Source organism: Xenopus laevis, chromosome 4S (assembly GCF_017654675.1).
Source record: "Xenopus laevis strain J_2021 chromosome 4S, Xenopus_laevis_v10.1, whole genome shotgun sequence".
Classification (NCBI taxonomy): domain Eukaryota; kingdom Metazoa; phylum Chordata; class Amphibia; order Anura; family Pipidae; genus Xenopus; species Xenopus laevis.
The window spans coordinates 128,125,196-128,144,699 of record NC_054378.1 but is presented as its reverse complement, the minus strand read 5'-3'; the positions used below and the strand labels follow the sequence as shown (position 1 = coordinate 128,144,699).

The window sequence follows — 19,504 nt, the reverse complement described above, 5'->3', positions numbered from 1 at the left end:
GCGTGTGTGTAAGTAAAAGACCAGTGTGGGCTGCTTTGGTTTTTTTGCCAGGGCTGCTTTTTACTCCCAGTCCGGCCCTGTCACTGGGGAGCAATGGGGCAGCATCAAAGGTGCAAGAGGAATAGAATCACAATCACATTTCAGCTTGAATTGTTATGGTCCAGTGTGAAAGACATAGATACACACATACATTATTTCCCTGGGCTGGACTTGCAGGTCTGTCATTCTAAGATTTTGGTTTTCAAAATGTGCTTTTTTTTTTTTTTTTCAGCGAAGCATTTTTATGATTTTGTATTAGGGTTGATACCTTTTCAATTGGGGGGCGGGGCGAATGACAGGGGTAGGCCAGTGGTGTTGGGGACAGGGTGGATAATGGGGTTCAGGGCTGATGATGTGGCAATTGATTGGCTAATTGCTGTGTCATTAACTTCAATGTCCTGTCTGGATTTCCTAATTTGGAAGTACGGACAGACATCCAAAAACAGGGCTGTTTGGGAGAAATCCGGATAGATGGCAACCCTACACTGTAGGTGCTCTCATCATTTTCCCATTCCTTTTCTGTTTTCAGCCATATTAGCAGTTTTCAGCACTTTTATACTGCTAGGCAGGGGTCACCTCAACAGCCAGGCCCGGATTTGTGGCGAGACCCCAGGCCTAGGGCAACAAAACGATAGGGACGGCATGCCATCCAGTCTCTTTCCTAAGGAGCACTGGGGACTCAAAGCTCAAATGCTTGAGAATGCGCTTGCTTGTGCTTGTGCGGGGAGGATCCAGGCTGGGTCAGCGCTAGGACCATGAGACGCACAAGAAGCAGCCGGCACTGCGGCCTTGGGGCGCCACCTCGCAAAGTCCGGGCCTGTCCACAGCTCTTTGGGAAGGTCCAGAGTGTCAGCCCCTCGGCACTTTCTATGCACCGCCAGAATTCCTTTAACCCTTGCAGTGCTGACTCTCAGTTGCACCAAAGCCTAATACTAGCAGTCTAAAAATGCAAATATCTCAGAAACGAATAAAAAAGTGATTGAAAAATTGCAAGAGTGATCAGGGAAGCAGCTTGAGTTAGCTTACAACAATTCATTGTTTGGGGTTAATAATAGATTGTCCCCTACCATCACCCCTCCCCAATAAAGTCAGTTATAATAAATCATTAAAATATAATTTGCCCGACATGCCCTGTGGATCGGGAATCGATGAGAGGCCGGAGGAGGGAAAGCCAGGAGTATTTCTGCACTGTGTGGCCTTTGCAAAGCAATAGTCTCTGCTCCAAGCGCCAGACTGAGAATCTGCCAGTCGCTATTTTCCAGCAGCAGCCAAAACGCCCGGTGCTCCATAAGCCTTAGGGTAGGGGCACACTGGGCATTCGGGGAGATTTAGTCGCCTGGCGACTAATCGCCTCGTCTTTGCGGTGATCAATCTCCACGAACACCTTCCCTCTGTCTTGCGCCGGCTGTAATGAAAAGTTGCTTGCGGCATGGCACACACATCGCTTTGTATTCTGAAGTTGCCCGAAGTTGTCCTTACCCTTAACCTTCCAGTGATTTGCGTGAACAGGACTGTGAGATGCCAAGCAAATTGCAATCTCTTTCTAATACTGAGCCAGGGACTCGTCCAATTGTCATTTGCATTTAAGATTAGGTTTGTATTTTGATCCAGACAGGTGGTAACCCCAATTCCTTTCTCGTGTTGCTATGCTCTGTGTGCCCGGATACAGCTGCCTCTGCATTTGATATTTATCTAACGGTTTTCTAATAATTTTATACATAAGAGCCCCATATAGCCAATATTCACTGTTACCTACACTCACGCCAACACCGACTGTGCCCCAAGCACAAATAGTGCAGCACTTGGGAAAAGTTCTAGAGTTTTTTTAATTGGGGCCCCATTCTACTTTAATGGCCCGTAGGGTTACACCACCATTAGTCTCAGCAATCACCAGGCATGGGTGGGGAGTGTTTATAGGGCAGGGGGTTTAGGGGCAAAACACTTTAGGGAGGGGAGCTCAGCAACAAATTCTACATTTTTTACTTGCCCCTAATTCTCTCTCCATATTGTTTGACCTTGTAATGTAAATGGGAAAATAAATTGGTCAGAAAGCTCATATATATCAGCTCCTAGTGTTAAAGTTAATAGCAGACCGACTGCAAAATTACTTTTTTGGGGGGTTCCGTGCTGAACCAAAAGTCAGGTGACTATGAACAGAATTTTGTTGTATTCCTTGTGTTTTGGTTTGATCAGCATCACAGGCCACAATATGGCATTGGGACACAAAGAAAGCCGCCAGTTAGATATTCCTGCCCCAGCTACAGGGGTAAAGAGCCAATCATTAGCTCTATCAGCCACACGTGTGTAGATAGGTGGCTCCCAGGCTGGGCAACTTAAAGAATATAGACCCATCTTAGACCCAAGACACATGGAGTACAATTTGTAGGTTTCCCCTTTCAAGTGATTCCCATGTGTCACTGCCTATGGCCTTAAAGGGAAAGTTCACCATTAAACATGATTTTAGATGGTTGTACATTGACTTATTCTAAGTAGCTGTGTATTTTTTATGGTTTCAAATAATTAACCTTCCTACTCTGCCTCTTTATGCCCAGTCACTAATAAAGCTCACTCATTTTATATTTTTTAATTGCTTATATTTATAGTCAATGCTTTTGATACTTTTTAATTCTTGGGTGGCAAAAAGGTAGCTAAGAGTCTTCAGACCCTCCTTTGCCACAGGGCTAGAGAAGGTCCCTTTATCCTGATCCAGAAGGTCCATCAGGGCAAGGATCTTCAGAGCCTCCTTTGCCTCAAGCTGAAAGCTTCATCTTTGTGCTAAATCCTCCTCCTCCTTCCTCCTCCTCCTCCTCCTTCCTCCTCCTCCTCTTCATCCTCCTCAGTTCCTCCTTGGTCCAGGATTTGGGTTCTGGAAGTTCTTTCTGGTTCTATCGCTTCACATGAAAAATGCGAGGGGCAAGAATCTGAGGGAAGAAACAATCAGCAATGGATTAAGAAAACTTGTGGCAGAGACAAATGCCATTCTCTTATGTGCTATAATGTCATCTTATTCTACATCTCATCCTCCCCTTTTAGACAACTTACTATTATAACAGTGTCCCTTTACGGGTAGAACCTTATTGTAAATAGCTTGTGTCACTTACCATCAGCTGCAGCTTCAGCCAAATCTCGCTGTTATTTACTGGGGACTCAAGAGGGAACCAGCCCTCCATGGTCATATCCTTGGCAGCCATGAGTGTTGATAGGGAAACAGAGATGTGTCCCAGAACCTTGTTGCGCTGATTTAGTACCTGTGAAAAGAACACGTATAAGTGACCCAGTAAGGAAGGAGACAGAGAAACACAAAACCAGCACACAAGGTGCAAAGCCCCAATCTAGATCTGCAGGAGTAAAGGATCCAATAAGGGAAGGACATTTATACTCACATTTAGTTGCATTCTCTCGCCGCGTGGGTCCTTTATGAGGAATTGTAACCTCTCCTTCCACTCTGGCTCTCCGGAATTTATTTGGGCCTGGAAAAAGAACAATTAGAGATATTCTGAATGAGAACTGGATCTGTCTGCTAATTATTATTGGTGTTTTAATGCTTTAATCAGTGTTATTGTTTAATCAGGTATTGCCCGTTGCCAATCAGCTAACAACAGTATGTCACTGCTTTACTGTCTATGGTGCACTAAGTGATCATTCCAAATAAATGCCCCTACCCCTCACCCCATTATTTATGTGAAAACAAACAAACTTGAGACCAAACCCTTGTGTGGTTGGACACTGTTATGTGCGACTTACCCCCGTCCTCTTGACTGTATCTGTCACTGACACTTCCACGGTGGCCAGTGGGTTTAATTTGCATTTCTTCGGCTGTTAGAGAAGAACAGATGTGATTAATAAGGTGAATAATACAGGAGAGATTCATATAAGAAGATTTACACTATTATGTGCCCAAGAGAGAGGCATCACTTGTGACTCACCCGTATCACTGGCAGACCCCTGGCTTTTTGGATGACGGTGTAAAGGGCAACTGATGACAACTCCTCACTCTTAGGGGGCCGCGGCCTTTTGTTCAGATTTAACACCTGGAAACCAAACAAAGTAGATGGATTAAAGGGCAAAAGAGCCCAACCTTTCCCCATGCAGTCAGATAAGAAGGAACAGAGACTTTACCTTCTGCAGCTTGTCACGGTCTGAAAAGAGTTTGAGAGTTTCCACCTTGATATGGAGCTCCCCAGACTTCACATTGTCCAACCGGATCCACTGCAGGGGGAGAGAAGCACAAGTTCCATCAGATACAGGGGAAATCACTGAATGATTATTACACTATATCAGCATGGGAGGGCGGCTGCATTCACTTACCTTATCAATGAATTTCTTCTTTAGCACATGTGGAACTGCAATTTTACAGCTGGACATTGGGGAAGAGAAAAGGAAAATCAGTATATGTATTTAAAGATGAAATGAAGATAAAATAAATGGAAGCCCAGACCCTGATACAAAGAGAAATACTCACCTGCCCAGTGAATCATCTCTCTGAACATTTTTGTCCAGAACCTCAAATTCAATCTCCTGCCCTGGTAAATCTGAAAATAATATCTGGGGATAAAACATACAATGAGGTGACATTAGATACGGGAATATCTGCTGCATGTGGCACACGTCTATTCACACCTATAAAATACACAAAATAAACTGGGACCACTTTAATCAAGGGTCGAGATTTCAATTCTTCTACTTCGAATTCATAAAGACCAACCGAAATTAAGTCAAAGGTTTTTTTTTTTGGCCTAATTAGGTCTGTTTTCATACGAATAGGTCTGTATTCGGGGAATTCAAATCGTACGATCAAATTCAGATCAAAGTTTTCCCCCAAAAAAACTTTCATTTTTCAAAGTCCACAAATTGACTCCAAATAGGTTCTAGGAGGTCCCTCATAGGCTAAAACAGTAATTCGGCAGGTTTTAGATGGCAAAAGGTTAAAGTCACATGATAAATTTAGATATTCAAATTTTCCAATTTTTTTCAAATTCAAATTGAATTTGGGCGATTCCCTAGTCGAAGTACACACAAAATAGCTCGAAATTTAAATTTTTTGAATTCAAAAATTCACCTCAACCTTTGATAAATCTTCCCTTAAATGTGGGTTTATTTGGATGTAAATCCTGGGGGGGATGCGGTACCTCAAATGTCTGGTTCCACTGCGGGTTGAGGTTCTTAGATATGACCCTGGTTTTCCCAACTGTGCCTCCTCCGCGCACAACTACAAAAGGGTCTGATTTCTTGGAGAAGAAGTCGTTTGCAACGAGATTTCTTGCTTCTAATACATGAATCCGAAGTGCGTTCTGCAAGTAAAACAAAATGTCAGACTATAGAATATAAAGTGGGAACAGTCACTTCCCATAGACTTTGAATGCAACTCTCCCCCCACATCTCTGTACACAGGGTCGGACTGGCCCGGTGGGACACTGGGAAAAAACCCGGTGGGTCCCAGCCCTCATGGGCCCCTGCTGGACCAGACCCCCTCTCCCGATCTCCTGCGCAGCTCTTTTTGTGCATACGTGCGGCGCAGCTCCTTTTGTGCATCTATGGTGCAGCTCCTTTTGCGCATGTGCGGCGTAGTTGTAGGGGTCCGGAGGGGGCCCTGGACAGTCCGACCAGTCTGTACAGGGAAACAGAGGGGGACAGGAGCCCACAGTCGTGAAAGAGAAATACTGGTTCTTACCCAGGGATCCGCGAAGGGCAGATTTTTCATGTCAAAGTTGGCTGCCAGGGGCTGAGTGAAAAATTTTGGCGCAACCATGAAGTTGGCAATTTGGTCCACAATCATTCTTTCTGTCATGGTGCTGCAGGAGGCAGAGAGAGAAGGGCATTAATAAGTGAATCATTGTACAATGGGAGGGAAATATAAGAGGAGGGATAAAGGACAATGATTTTGGGACTAAAGACTAAAGTGTGGGAAAGGACGGGCAGAGAATCACTAGTATATAAATATATATAAATCTAGTCACTTACTGAAGACCGGGAATATTAAGCAGGTTGGTGAGTCCTGTCCACTGTAGATGTAACACCTGCAAAAAAAAGGAAGATCGATGGTGTAAGGGTTAATAAGAAAATAGAATATCTCGGAGATACTAATTGTATTTATAGAGAAATATATATATTTATAGCTGCACAAAGCAACTCCTTATAATACAGACTCACCGGCCGCCGAGGGAAGTAAATGTTCACGGCTTCAGTAAAGGGCACATCCGGTATCAGCGGAGCCAGAATTATTCGTAATGTTCCCTCCAGCTGTCAGAGGAGAAATGACATTGATTATATGTTCAAGGGCAACACATGGGCACATGTAGAAGGTCAGTATGAGGGTCACTTACCTTCACAGACTTCACTCCGGCCATGATAGTCTTAGATATTCCAACATTAACCATCACCGCTGCGTTGAGACTGTAAATGAGGAGCAAACGGTCAGTGAGTGGGAAGGAAGATTAAAGAGAGGCTTATACACAGGTTGGGAAGGAGACAATATTGACCTGATTTTGAGATCCAGGAGAATCTGCTTCTTCTCTGGATCAGACTGAACTCTCATGTGAGTCACCTGTGGAGCCTGTGGAACAGTCACACAATGGGTTACAATGGGTCTGATGGGAAATCACTGAGCAACATGAGAGACAATTAAATACACGGGACACTTACCTTATTGCCAAAATCAATATCAAAGAAGTGAAAATTGGTTAAATATTTAAATCTTGATCTGATCAGCGGCTGAATTCTCCATCTTAGAAATTTCTCCAGATATTTTGTTATGTACGGCCACGAATTGTTCACTAACTGCCCGGGATGAAAAGAACAGAAGTGGCTCACGTTAGTGTAAGGCAAGAATTCAGCAGCTCACTCCTACTCACACTCACTGACACACTCACTGACTCACTCACTGACACACTCACTGACACACACACACAGACTCATGCACTCACTGACACACTCACTGACTCACTCACTGACACACACTCACTGACACACTCACTGACACACACACATACCCACGCACACACACAGACACACTGATACTCAATGACACTCACACTGACACAAAGACACTGACATATACACAGACACACATCACACACTCACTGACACACAGAGACACACACGGACACACACACTCACGCTGACACACACTCACTGACACACACACTGACCCACACAGTGAGATACACAGACACACTCACTGACACACATCACTGACACACACACTGACAGACATACACACTGACACACACACACCCTGACACAGACATTGACATACACACTCACTGACACACACACATACCCACACAGACTGACATACACAGACACACTCATACTCAATAACACTCACACTGACACATACACTGACACACACTCACTGACACACAGAGACACACACACTGACACACACACATACACTGACACATACACAGACACACTCACTGACACAAACACACTCACTGACACACACACACACACTGACACACACACTCACTGACACACACACACACTGACACATACACACAGACTCAAACAGAATGACACACACTCACTGACACACACACTCACACACTGACACACATACACTGACATACACAGACACACACACTGACACACTCACTGACATACTCACTGACACACACACGCTGAATCACACAGACTCACTGACACGCTGACACACACCCTGATACACACTCACTGACACACACACACACACTCACCGACACACACACACAGACACACATGTAGATCCAGTTAAAGAGTGCCGGTATATCACTTACCACTTGCAGGTACCGGAGTCTCTCAAACTCTCGGTCAGTGACCTGCAAACGAGAGGCACAAGCAAATTAGGTTTCTAATAAAATAATGTAAAGAATCACATGTGACCCTCATTTATGAGTAAAGTGATGAATTAAAGGGAAACTCCATCTAAAATAGTTTTTGCATCATTAGAGAAAATGTCATTCTGAGGAAGATCCCAATTTACAGTCACTAAAAATCTTCATTGGGTTCAAAGTTTCATGTAAAAGTCTGTTTGTCCCTTTCTGATCTCTGGCTCTCACTTGGGGGTACCGAACATTTGGCTCAACAAGTGCTAAACCACTTTACTTCTCCTTTAACACATTGCAACATTATATTTGTAAAGAAGAACGTTCATAAACAGTTGAGTTTTTGTAAAGTGAGAGAGGAGGAGGGAGAAGTAACCAAGTCTATGGCATTTTACTGGATACAACCAGGGCTGGCCTGATGAGCTCACAATTCCCAGTTAATATATATATATATATATACACACATGTACATGACAAGGCCCTGTATATTTGCTATTTATACTCTCTACCAAAGGAACTTTATCAACATTTGGCCTCTCTAAAACCCAACTGACCAGAAATCTCAACCCAACGGCCACACAATATGTCTGCTCTTAAATCAAAGCTTTTGGGACGGCAGCTTCTCAAATGATAAATTGAATAAATGAGAATCTGCAGTTGTAAAATGGAATGAATTTCCATTGCTAATGCCTGTATTGTGTTATCAGTAATGGGGTGAGACTTACCTTGTGTGGGACCTTTGCCTGTTCCTTGGCTTTGTCCTGACACTTTATTGCTGATGGCTCAGTACTTGGCTTCCAGCATCTGTACAAGATCCACATCACTATTCCCATAATTATATAAAAAAAGCTGACGTCCAAAACTCCAGCAGAGAAGCCTAATAATAGGGTAATGATCCATTTTGTATATGAAAAATTATTTAAAAATAAATTTTGATCGGTCATTTTAAAAAAATTGAGTCAAAAGAACAAGGAATAAAGAGCAAGCTCCTTCCTCCTCGAACTCCTAACTCAGAATGACTGCAAACACCTGACAGCTGTTAAAGCCTGTTTTCATCATTATGACCTCACAATGGTGTTGCCATGGTTACAGAGTCAGCAGATCAAATTACCCATTGTTAGGTCATCCCAAGCGATGATGTCATAATGGATGCTGTTCTCACAAGGAGACAATGCAAAACAAACTGATGACATCATAATGCCTCCTGCAAACTCAAACTGATGACATCATAATGCCTCCTGCAAACTCAATAGCAGCATATATTATCTGTAATATGATGTTGTCCTGATCTGAGGAAAAAAAGTTTTAAGTCTCAAAAATGCTAATGAAATGAATTCAGCAGTTAAACACAATAATGTTGTCATGGTTACAGAACCAACAGATGAAATTATCCATTATCATATGATCCCAAGCGGTGATGTCATAATGGATGCTGTTTTCACAGGGAGACAATGCAAAACAAACTGATGACATCATAATGCCTCCTGCAAACTCAAGCTGATGACATCATAATGCCTCCTGCAAACTCAAGCTGATGACATCATAATGCCTCCTGCAAACTCAATAGCAGCATTTATTATCTGTAATATGATTTTGTCCTGATCTGAGGAATTTTTTTTTTTTTTTTTAAATCTCAAAAATGCAAATAAAATAAATTAAGCAACTAAAACCTGGTGAATGTCTATATAAGTCAATGAACGTTTATTTTCAATACTCACACTATTTTATAGTTCAAACATTTGAGATTTTTTTTTTTAATGAACGTAATAATGAAAGTTACACCGAATATATGAATAGAGTTGCACAAGGGGTGACATTACTCAGGTCCCATCACAATGACAATACTGACTCATTGCCGTGGAAACAATCTCCACGAACACCTTCCCTCTGTCTTGCGCCGGCTGTAATGAAAAGTCGCCTGCGGCATGGGACACGCATCGCTTTGTATTCCGAAGTCGCCCGAAGTTGCCCCTACCCTTAACCTTCCAGTGATTTGCGTGAACAGGACTGTGAGATGCCAAGCAAATCGCAATCTCTTTCTAATACTGAGCCAGGGACTCGTCCCATTGTCATTTGCATTTAAGATTAGGTTAGTATTTTGATCCAGACAGGTGGTAACCCCAATTCTTTTCTCGTGTTGCTATGCTCTGTGTGCCCGGATACAGCTGCCTCTGCATTTGATATTTATCTAACGGTTTTCTCATAGGCGGAGGGTGACTTTTGAGTTTGGGAAGGCTAATCAAAGATCAGCAAAAAAATTTTTCACCTAGCGGAGGTTAAGGCCTTCAGAGCAGATGGGGGAAACAATAGCATTTTTTAAAGAAAATTCCCCTATAGAGTGCTATAGTCACCTCATTAAGAAAATGTGTGTGCCCCAATGAGGCCTTCCATACCAGGAGGACTCTCCCAGTGAACAAGCCACAGTGCTTGATAGATTTCTTAAAAGAGAACCAGGGGCGCTCCACCAATGAGGCGAGTTGAGACGCTCGCCTCAGGCGGCAGCGCCCCCTGGTAACTAAGAGCCGAATTTCCGGTTTTCAACCCGGAAATTCGGCTCTTCTAGTGCAGAGAGCGCAATTGCGTGAGTCATGTGACAGAAATGACATCAGAACTCACCGTTTATAACTGATGACATCAGAAATCACCATTTATAAGGATATCATTTATAAGATATTAATGGCTTTTGTGTATTATATATTAATACGGAAGGTACCCGCACTCTGTCTCTGACTTCCACTTTACGGGTGCTTGGCCAAATAAATGTATATAATTGTTGAAGAGGGACCAGCACACCGATTTTTTTTAAATTCACCAAATATCTATTGCAACATCACTGTACTTCCACAAAAGCACAGTGATGCTGCAATAAATATTCTTGAATACCCTCTTGAACAGGGGTGTGTGTGTGTGTGTGTGTGTGTGTTTTGTATACCAACTTTTATACATTATACAATCCAGTAAGAGCAGAGATAAAATAGTGTCATCTATAGTGTATAACATCCCTGACAAACACAGCAAAATAAATGCAGAGTAAACATCAAGTATAATAACATAGTGTGTCAGAAATACAATTTGTGAATCTAGTGGAAGCCTTCACCTCAGAAAATATATTTCCCTCAAAATGTAAGGTCATGTGATTAAATGGAACAGATAGACAGACAGATACAGAGACTAGTCTCTAAATAAAAACACACACACACAAGTGTTTCCTTGCTCAATTTCACCTCACTGTCCTCCTCCCTGTACTCTAGTTTTGTCACCAGGGTTCCATGTGAGAAGCACATCTTGGCATGTCAGTCAGGGCTAAAACTGCAGCAAACTAACTCAGATTAAATTAATTCTAACCATGGGATAAAGGGAGCTCCAAATACAGTTATGACAATACAGAAATAATTGTTCCCTTCTCATTGCCTAAAAGTCTCTGAATGTATATGCAATCTTTCAGTGATATAATATAGTGAATAAAGTACGCCCTTTTGTAAAATATAGGGATATTATAAGTTACCGAGGAGTTTCATGACCATATAAAAACACGAGGCCGAAGACCGAGTTATACAGGTCATGGAACTCCGAGGTAACTTCTAATATCCTCATATTTTACAATTGGGGGTACTTTATTTATTATAATACACAAATTTCATTGAGTCATGTGACAGAAATGACATCAGAACTCACCGTTTATAACTGATGACATCAGAACTCACCGTTTATAAGGATATAATTTACAGGATATTCATGGCTTTTGTGTATTATAAATAAATATATATGAGCAACTGGCAACCTGCTTTGTGGAATAAATAAAAATCTATAACTACTTGGCATCTTTTTAACTCACTGTAGTCCTGGAGATGCTGCACATGGCTAAACCTGAGCTTCCATTTAGCATACAGAACTGCCACTTCTTCCAGGGAGATCAGCTCTGAGCTGTGCAGGTCCCGCCCACTCCCCTCCCGTTCCTCAGTCAGCTGATCTCTCAGCCTGTGTGAGACTACGGGAGCTGCAAGTGAAACAAAGTTACTGCTTTCTATTGCAAGGTATTGCTAGAATCAGTCTTTCAAATCCCCCAGTTGAAATGACATTTACCGTGCTGGACTGGTTTGGGGAGGCTTAGCCTCCTCAAGCCTTCATTAAAATCCGCCCATGGGTTTTCTAATAATTTTATACATAAGAGCCCCATATAGCCAATATTCACTGTTACCTACACTCACGCCACGACTGTGCCCCAAGCACAAATAGTGCAGCACTTGGGAAAAGTTCTAGAGTTTTTTTAATTGGGGCCCCATTCTACTTTAATGGCCCGTAGGGTTACACCACCATTAGTCTCAGCAATCACCAGGCATGGGGGGGAGTGTTTATAGGGCAGGGGGTTTAGGGGCAAAACACTTTAGGGAGGGGAGCTCAGCAACAAATTCTACATTTTTTACTTGCCCCTAATTCTCTCTCCATATTGTTTGACCTCGTGATGTAAATTGGGAAAATAAATTGGAATCGGAAAGCTCACATATATCAGCTCCTAGTGTTAAAGTTAAAAGCAGACCGACTGCAAAATTACTTTTTCGGGGGGTTCCGTGCTGAACCAAAAGTCAGGTGACTATGAACAGAATTTTATTGTATTCCTTGTGTTTTGGTTTGATCAGCATCACAGGCCACAATATGGCATTGGGACACAAAGAAAGCCGCCAGTTAGATATTCCTGCCCCAGCTACAGGGGTAAAGAGCCAATCATTAGCTCTATCAGCCACACGTGTGTAGGTAGGTGGCTCCCAGGCTGGGCAACTTAAAGAATATAGACCCATCTTAGACCCAAGACACATGGAGTAAAATTTGTAGGTTTCCCCTTTCAAGTGATTCCCATGTGTCACTGCCTATGGCCTTAAAGGGAAAGTTCACCATTAAACGTGATTTTAGATGGTTGTACATTGACTTATTCTAAGTAGCTGTGTATTTTTTATGGTTTCAAATAATTAACCTTCCTACTCTGCCTCTTTATGCCCAGTCACTAATAAAGCTCACTCATTTTATCATTTTATTTTTTTTAATTGCTTATATTTATAGTCAATGCCTCTACTTTTTAATTCTTGGGAGGTAAAAAGGTAGCTAAGAGTCTTCGGACCCTCCTTTGCCACAGGGCTAGAGAAGGTCCCTTTATCCTGATCCAGAAGGTCCATCAGGGCAAGGATCTTCAGAGCCTCCTTTGCCTCAAGCTGAAAGCTTCATCTTTGTGCTAAATCCTCCTCCTCCTCCTCCTCCTTCCTCCTCCTCTTCATCCTCCTCCTTCCTCCTCCTCTTCATCCTCCTCAGTTCCTCCTTGGTCCAGGATTTGGGTTCTGGAAGTTCTTTCTGGTTCTATCGCTTCACATGAAAAATGCGAGGGGCAAGAATCTGAGGGAAGAAACAATCAGCAATGGATTAAGAAAACTTGTGGCAGAGACAAATGCCATTCTCTTATGTGCTATAATGTAATCTTATTCTACATCTCATCCTCCCCTTTTAGACAACTTACTATTATAACAGTGTCCCTTTAAGGGTAGAACCTTATTGTAAATAGCATGTGTCACTTACCATCAGCTGCAGCTTCAGCCAAATCTCGCTGTTATTTACTGTGGACTCAAGAGGGAACCAGCCCTCCATGGTCATATCCTTGGCAGCCATGAGTGTTGATAGGGAAACAGAGATGTGTCCCAGAACCTTGTTGCGCTGATTTAGTACCTGTGAAAAGAACACGTATAAGTGACCCAGTAAGGAAGGAGACAGAGAAACACAAAACCAGCACACAAGGTGCAAAGCCCCAATCTAGATCTGCAGGAGTAAAGGATCCAATAAGGGAAGGACATTTATACTCACATTTAGTTGCATTCTCTCGCCGCGTGGGTCCTTTATGAGGAATTGTAACCTCTCCTTCCACTCTGGCTCTCCGGAATTTATTTGGGCCTGGAAAAAGAACAATTAGAGATATTCTAAACGAGAACTGGTTCTGTCTGCTAATTATTATTGGTGATTTAATGCTTTAATCAGTGTTATTGTTTAATCAGGTATTGCCCATTGCCAATCAGCTAACAACAGTATGTCACTGCTTTACTGTCTATGGTGCACTAAGTGATCATTCCAAATAAATGCCCCTACCCCTCACCCCATTATTTATGTGAAAACAAACAAACTTGAGACCAAACCCTTGTGTGGTTGGACACTGTTATGTGCGACTTACCCCCGTCCTCTTGACTGTATCTGTCACTGACACTTCCACGGTGGCCAGTGGGTTTAATTTGCATTTCTTCGGCTGTTAGAGAAGAACAGATGTGATTAATAAGGTGAATAATACAGGAGAGATTCATATAAGAAGATTTACACTATTATGTGCCCAAGAGAGAGGCATCACTTGTGACTCACCCGTATCACTGGCAGACCCCTGGCTTTTTGGATGACGGTGTAAAGGGCAACTGATGACAACTCCTCACTCTTAGGGGGCCGCGGCCTTTTGTTCAGATTTAACACCTGGAAACCAAACAAAGTAGATGGATTAAAGGGCAAAAGAGCCCAACCTTTCCCCATGCAGTCAGATAAGAAGGAACAGAGACTTTACCTTCTGCAGCTTGTCACGGTCTGAAAAGAGTTTGAGAGTTTCCACCTTGATATGGAGCTCCCCAGACTTCACATTGTCCAACCGGATCCACTGCAGGGGGAGAGAAGCACAAGTTCCATCAGATACAGGGGAAATCACTGAATGATTATTACACTATATCAGCATGGGAGGCGGCTGCATTCACTTACCTTATCAATGAATTTCTTCTTTAGCACATGTGGAACTGCAATTTTACAGCTGGACATTGGGGAAGAGAAAAGGAAAATCAGTATATGTATTAAAAGATGAAATAAAGATAAAATAAATGGAAGCCCAGACCCTGATACAAAGAGAAATACTCACCTGCCCAGTGAATCATCTCTCTGAACATTTTTGTCCAGAACCTCAAATTCAATCTCCTGCCCTGGTAAATCTGAAAATAATATCTGGGAATAAAACATACAATGAGGTGACATTAGATACGGGAATATCTGCTGCATGTGGCACACTTCTATTCACACCTATAAAATACACAAAATAAACTGGGATCACATTATCAGTGAATAGAAAAAGAACAGGGGTTAAGGGGCACATTTATCAAGGGTCGAATTTCAATTCTTCTACTTCGAATTCATAAAGACCAACCGAAATTAAGTCAAAGTTGTTTTTTATTGGCCTAATTAGGTCTGTTTTCATACGAATAGGTCTGTATTCGGGGAATTCAAATCGTACGATCAAATTTAAATCAACGTTTTCCCCCAAAAAAACTTTCATTTTTCAAAGTGCACGAATTGACTCCAAATAGGTTCAAGGAGGTCCCTCATAGGCTAAAACAGTAATTCGGCAGGTTTTAGATGGCAAAATGTTGAAGTCACATGATAAATTTAGATATTCGAATTTTCCAATTTTTTTAAAATTCAAACTGAATTTGGACTATTCCCTAGTCGAAGTACACATAAAATAGCTCGAAAATGGAATTTTTTGAATTCAAAAATTCACCTCAACCTTTGATAAATCTTCCCCTAAATGTGGGTTTGTGTGGATGTAAATCCTGGGGGGGATGCGGTACCTCAAATGTCTGGTTCCACTGCGGGTTGAGGTTCTTAGATATGACCCTGGTTTTCCCAACTGTGCCTCCTCCGCGCACAACTACAAAAGGGTCTGATTTCTTGGAGAAGAAGTCGTTTGCAACGAGATTTCTTGCTTCTAATACATGAATCCGAAGTGCGTTCTGCAAGTAAAACAAAATGTCAGACTATAGAATATAAACTCAGTGGGAACAGTCACTTCCCATAGACTTTGAATGACACTCTCCCCCTACATCTCTGTACACAGGGTCGGACTGGCCCGGTGGGACACTGGGAAAAAACCTGGTGGGTCCCAGCCCTCATGGTCCCCTGCTGGACCAGACCCCCTCTCCCGATCTCCTGGGCAAAAAAAAAATTTGTGGCGCGTTCTCGCTGCTCTTTTTTGTGCATGCGTGTGGCACAGCTCCTTTTGTGTATGTGTGTGGCACAGCTCCTTTTGTGCATGTGTGTGGAGCAGCTGTTTTTGTGCATGCATGTGGTGCAGCTCCTTTAGTGCATCTATGGTGCAGCTCCTTTTGCGCATGTGCGGCGTAGTGGTAGGGGTCCGGAGGGGGCCCTGGACAGTCCGACCAGTCTGTACAGGGAAACAGAGGGGGACAGGAGCCCACAGTCGTGAAAGAGAAATACTGGTTCTTACCCAGGGATCCGCGAAGGGCAGATTTTTCATGTCAAAGTTGGCTGCCAGGGGCTGAGTGAAAAATTTTGGTGCAACCATGAAGTTGGCAATTTGGTCCACAATCATTCTTTCTGTCATGGTGCTGCAGGAGGCAGAGAGAGAAGGGCATTAATAAGTGAATCATTGTACAATGGGAGGGAAATATAAGAGGAGGGATAAAGGACAATGATTTTGGGATTAAAGACTAAAGTGTGGGAAAGGACGGGCAGAGAATCACTAGTATATAAATATATATAAATCTAGTCACTTACTGAAGACCGGGAATATTAAGCAGGTTGGTGAGTCCTGTCCACTGTAGATGTAACACCTGCAAAAAAAAATGGAAGATCGATGGTGTAAGGGTTAATAAGAAAATAGAATATCTTGGAGATACTTATTGTATTTATAGAGAAATATATATATTTATAGCTGCACAAAGCAACTCCTTATAATACGGACTCACCGGCCGCCGAGGGAAGTAAATGTTCACGGCTTCAGTAAAGGGCACGTCTGGTATCAGCGGAGCCAGAATTATTCGTAATGTTCCCTCCAGCTGTCAGAGGAGAAATGACATTGATTATATGTTCAAGGGCAACACATGGGCACATGTAGAAGGTCAGTATGAGGGTCACTTACCTTCACAGACTTCACTCCGGCCATGATAGTCTTAGATATTCCAACATTAACCATCACCGCTGCGTTGAGACTGTAAATGAGGAGCAAACGGTCAGTGAGTGGGAAGGAAGATTAAAGAGAGGCTTATACACAGGTTGGGAAGGAGACAATATTGACCTGATTTTGAGATCCAGGAGAATCTGCTTCTTCTCTGGATCAGACTGAACTCTCATGTGAGTCACCTGTGGAGCCTGTGGAACAGTCACACAATGGGTTACAATGGGTCTGATGGGAAATCACTGAGCAACATGAGAGACAATTAAATACACGGGACACTTACCTTATTGCCAAAATCAATATCAAAGAAGTGAAAATTGGTTAAATATTTAAATCTTGATCTGATCAGCGGCTGAATTCTCCATCTTAGAAATTTCTCCAGATATTTTGTTATGTACGGCCACGAATTGTTCACTAACTGCCGGGATGAAAAGAACAGAAGTGGCTCACGTTAGTGTAAGGCAGGAATTCAGCAGCTCACTCCTACTCACACTCACTGACACACTCACTGACTCACTGACACACTCACACTGACACACACTCACTGACACACTCACTGACACACTCACTGACACACTCACTGACTCACACACTGACACACTCACTGACACACACACTGACACACACACACACTGACACACACACACATACCCACGCACACACACAGACACACTGATACTCAATGACACTCACACTGACACACAGACACTGACATATACACAGACACACATCACACACTCACTGACACACAGAGACACACACACGGACACACACACATACACAGACACACACACTCACTGACACACACTCACTGACACACACACTGAGATACACAGACATACTCACTGACACACACTGACACACATGCTGACACACACTGACAGACACACACGCTGACACACACACTCACTGACACACAGACACACACAGACTCACACACACTGACACACTCACTGACACACACACAGACACTGACATACACAGACACACACGCTGACACACACGCTGACACACACAGACACACACAGACACACATGTAGATCCAGTTAAAGAGTGCCGGTATATCACTTACCACTTGCAGGTACCGGAGTCTCTCAAACTCTCGGTCAGTGACCTGCAAACGAGAGGCACAAGCAAATTAGGTTTCTAATAAAATAATGTAAAGAATCACATGTGACCCTCATTTATGAGTAAAGTGATGAATTAAAGGGAAACTCCATCTAAAATAGTTTTTGCATCATTAGAGAAAATGTCATTCTGAGGAAGATCCCAATTTACAGTCACTAAAAATCTTCATTAGGTTCAAAGTTTCATGTAAAAGTCTGTTTGTCCCTTTCTGATCTCTGGCTCTCACTTGGGGGTACCGAACATTTGGCTCAACAAGTGCTAAACCACTTTACTTCTCCTTTAATACATTGCAACATTATATTTGTAAAGAAGAACGTTCATAAACAGTTGAGTTTTTGTAAAGTGAGAGAGGAGGAGGGAGAAGTTACCAAGTCTATGGCATTTTACTGGATACAACCAGGGCTGGCCTGATGAGCTCACAATTCCCAGTTAATATATATATATATATATACACACACATGTACATGACAAGGCCCTGTATATTTGCTATTTATACTCTCTACCAAAGGAACTTTATCAACATTTGGCCTCTCTAAAACCCAACTGACCAGAAATCTCAACCCAACGGCCACACAATATGTCTGCTCTTAAATCAAAGCTTTTGGGACGGCAGCTTCTCAAATGATAAATTGAATAAATGAGAATCTGCAGTTGTAAAATGGAATGAATTTCCATTGCTAATGCCTGTATTGTGTTATCAGTAATGGGGTGAGACTTACCTTGTGTGGGACCTTTGCCTGTTCCTTGGCTTTGTCCTGACACTTTATTGCTGATGGCTCAGTACTTGGCTTCCAGCATCTGTACAAGATCCACATCACTATTCCCATAATTATATAAAAAAAGCTGACGTCCAAAACTCCAGCAGAGAAGCCTAATAATAGGGTAATGATCCATTTCGTATATGAAAAATGATTTAAAAATATATTTTGATCGGACATTTTAAAAAAATTGAGTTAAAAGAACAAGGAATAAAGAGCAAGCTCCTTCCTCCTCGAACTCCTAACTCAGAATGACTGCAAACACCTGACAGCTGTTAAAGCCTGTTTTCATCATTATTACCTCACAATGGTGTTGCCATGGTTACAGAGTCAGCAGATCAAATTACCCATTGTTATGTCATCCCAAGCGATGATGTCATAATGGATGCTGTTTTCACAGGGAGACAATGCAAAACAAACTGATGACATCATAATGCCTCCTGCATACTCAAACTGATGACATCATAATGCCTCCTGCAAACTCAATAGCAGCATATATTATCTGTAATATGATTTTGTCCTGATCTGAGGAATTTTTCTTTTTTTTTTTTAAATCTCAAAAATGCAAATAAAATAAATTCAGCAACTAAAACCTGGTGAATGTCTATATAAATCAATGAACGTTTATTTTCAATATTCCCACTATTTTATAGTTCAAACACTTGAGATTTTTTTTTTAAATGAAGGTAATAATGAAAGTTACACAGAATATATGAATATAGTTGCACAAGGGGTGACATTACTCAGGTCCCATCACAATGACAATACCGACTCATTTCAGGACAATTTGGTTGCCGTGG

The 19,504-nt window shown here is 42.3% G+C and overlaps 2 protein-coding genes across 2 annotated transcripts; both read right to left on the bottom strand.

The window, feature by feature from the left end:
• Positions 1 to 1,528: 1,528 nt before the first annotated feature.
• Positions 1,529 to 8,740, bottom strand: LOC121393390 (extended synaptotagmin-1-like). The gene is made up of 17 exons (XM_041561844.1): positions 8,570 to 8,740; positions 7,797 to 7,838; positions 6,682 to 6,816; positions 6,519 to 6,592; positions 6,363 to 6,432; positions 6,190 to 6,279; positions 6,001 to 6,056; positions 5,711 to 5,831; positions 5,169 to 5,330; positions 4,502 to 4,584; positions 4,348 to 4,396; positions 4,159 to 4,248; positions 3,966 to 4,070; positions 3,784 to 3,855; positions 3,423 to 3,509; positions 3,141 to 3,287; positions 1,529 to 2,960 (listed from the first exon to the last, which is right to left on the bottom strand). Exons 1-17 carry the CDS (start codon positions 8,675 to 8,677, stop codon positions 2,925 to 2,927), a joined length of 1,527 nt encoding a protein of 508 aa, XP_041417778.1. The 5' UTR covers positions 8,678 to 8,740; the 3' UTR covers positions 1,529 to 2,924.
• A 2,851-nt stretch (positions 8,741 to 11,591) lies between these two features.
• Positions 11,592 to 19,155, bottom strand: LOC121393388 (extended synaptotagmin-1-like). Its single transcript, XM_041561842.1, has 17 exons — positions 18,666 to 19,155; positions 17,891 to 17,932; positions 17,102 to 17,236; positions 16,939 to 17,012; positions 16,783 to 16,852; positions 16,610 to 16,699; positions 16,419 to 16,474; positions 16,129 to 16,249; positions 15,473 to 15,634; positions 14,767 to 14,849; positions 14,613 to 14,661; positions 14,425 to 14,514; positions 14,232 to 14,336; positions 14,050 to 14,121; positions 13,689 to 13,775; positions 13,407 to 13,553; positions 11,592 to 13,226 (listed from the first exon to the last, which is right to left on the bottom strand). The coding sequence occupies exons 1-17, from the start codon at positions 18,882 to 18,884 to the stop codon at positions 13,191 to 13,193; spliced, it is 1,638 nt and encodes a 545-aa protein (XP_041417776.1). The 5' UTR covers positions 18,885 to 19,155; the 3' UTR covers positions 11,592 to 13,190.
• Positions 19,156 to 19,504: the final 349 nt, after the last annotated feature.

Coding starts and splice junctions, on each gene's coding strand:
- LOC121393388 (XM_041561842.1), bottom strand. CDS start 18,884: ATGTCCGATCAAAATATATTTTTAAATCATTTTTCATATACGAAATGG. Junction 17,237..17,890: donor GACTCCGGTACCTGCAAGTG/GTAAGTGATATA, acceptor TCATCCCGGCAG/TTAGTGAACAATTCGTGGCC. Junction 15,635..16,128: donor TGCCCTTCGCGGATCCCTGG/GTAAGAACCAGT, acceptor TTTTACTTGCAG/AACGCACTTCGGATTCATGT.
- LOC121393390 (XM_041561844.1), bottom strand. CDS start 8,677: ATGGGAATAGTGATGTGGATCTTGTACAGATGCTGGAAGCCAAGTACT. Junction 7,839..8,569: donor AGGCAAAGGTCCCACACAAG/GTAAGTCTCACC, acceptor TCTCGTTTGCAG/GTCACTGACCGAGAGTTTGA. Junction 3,288..3,422: donor GCGAGAGAATGCAACTAAAT/GTGAGTATAAAT, acceptor TTCTTTTCACAG/GTACTAAATCAGCGCAACAA.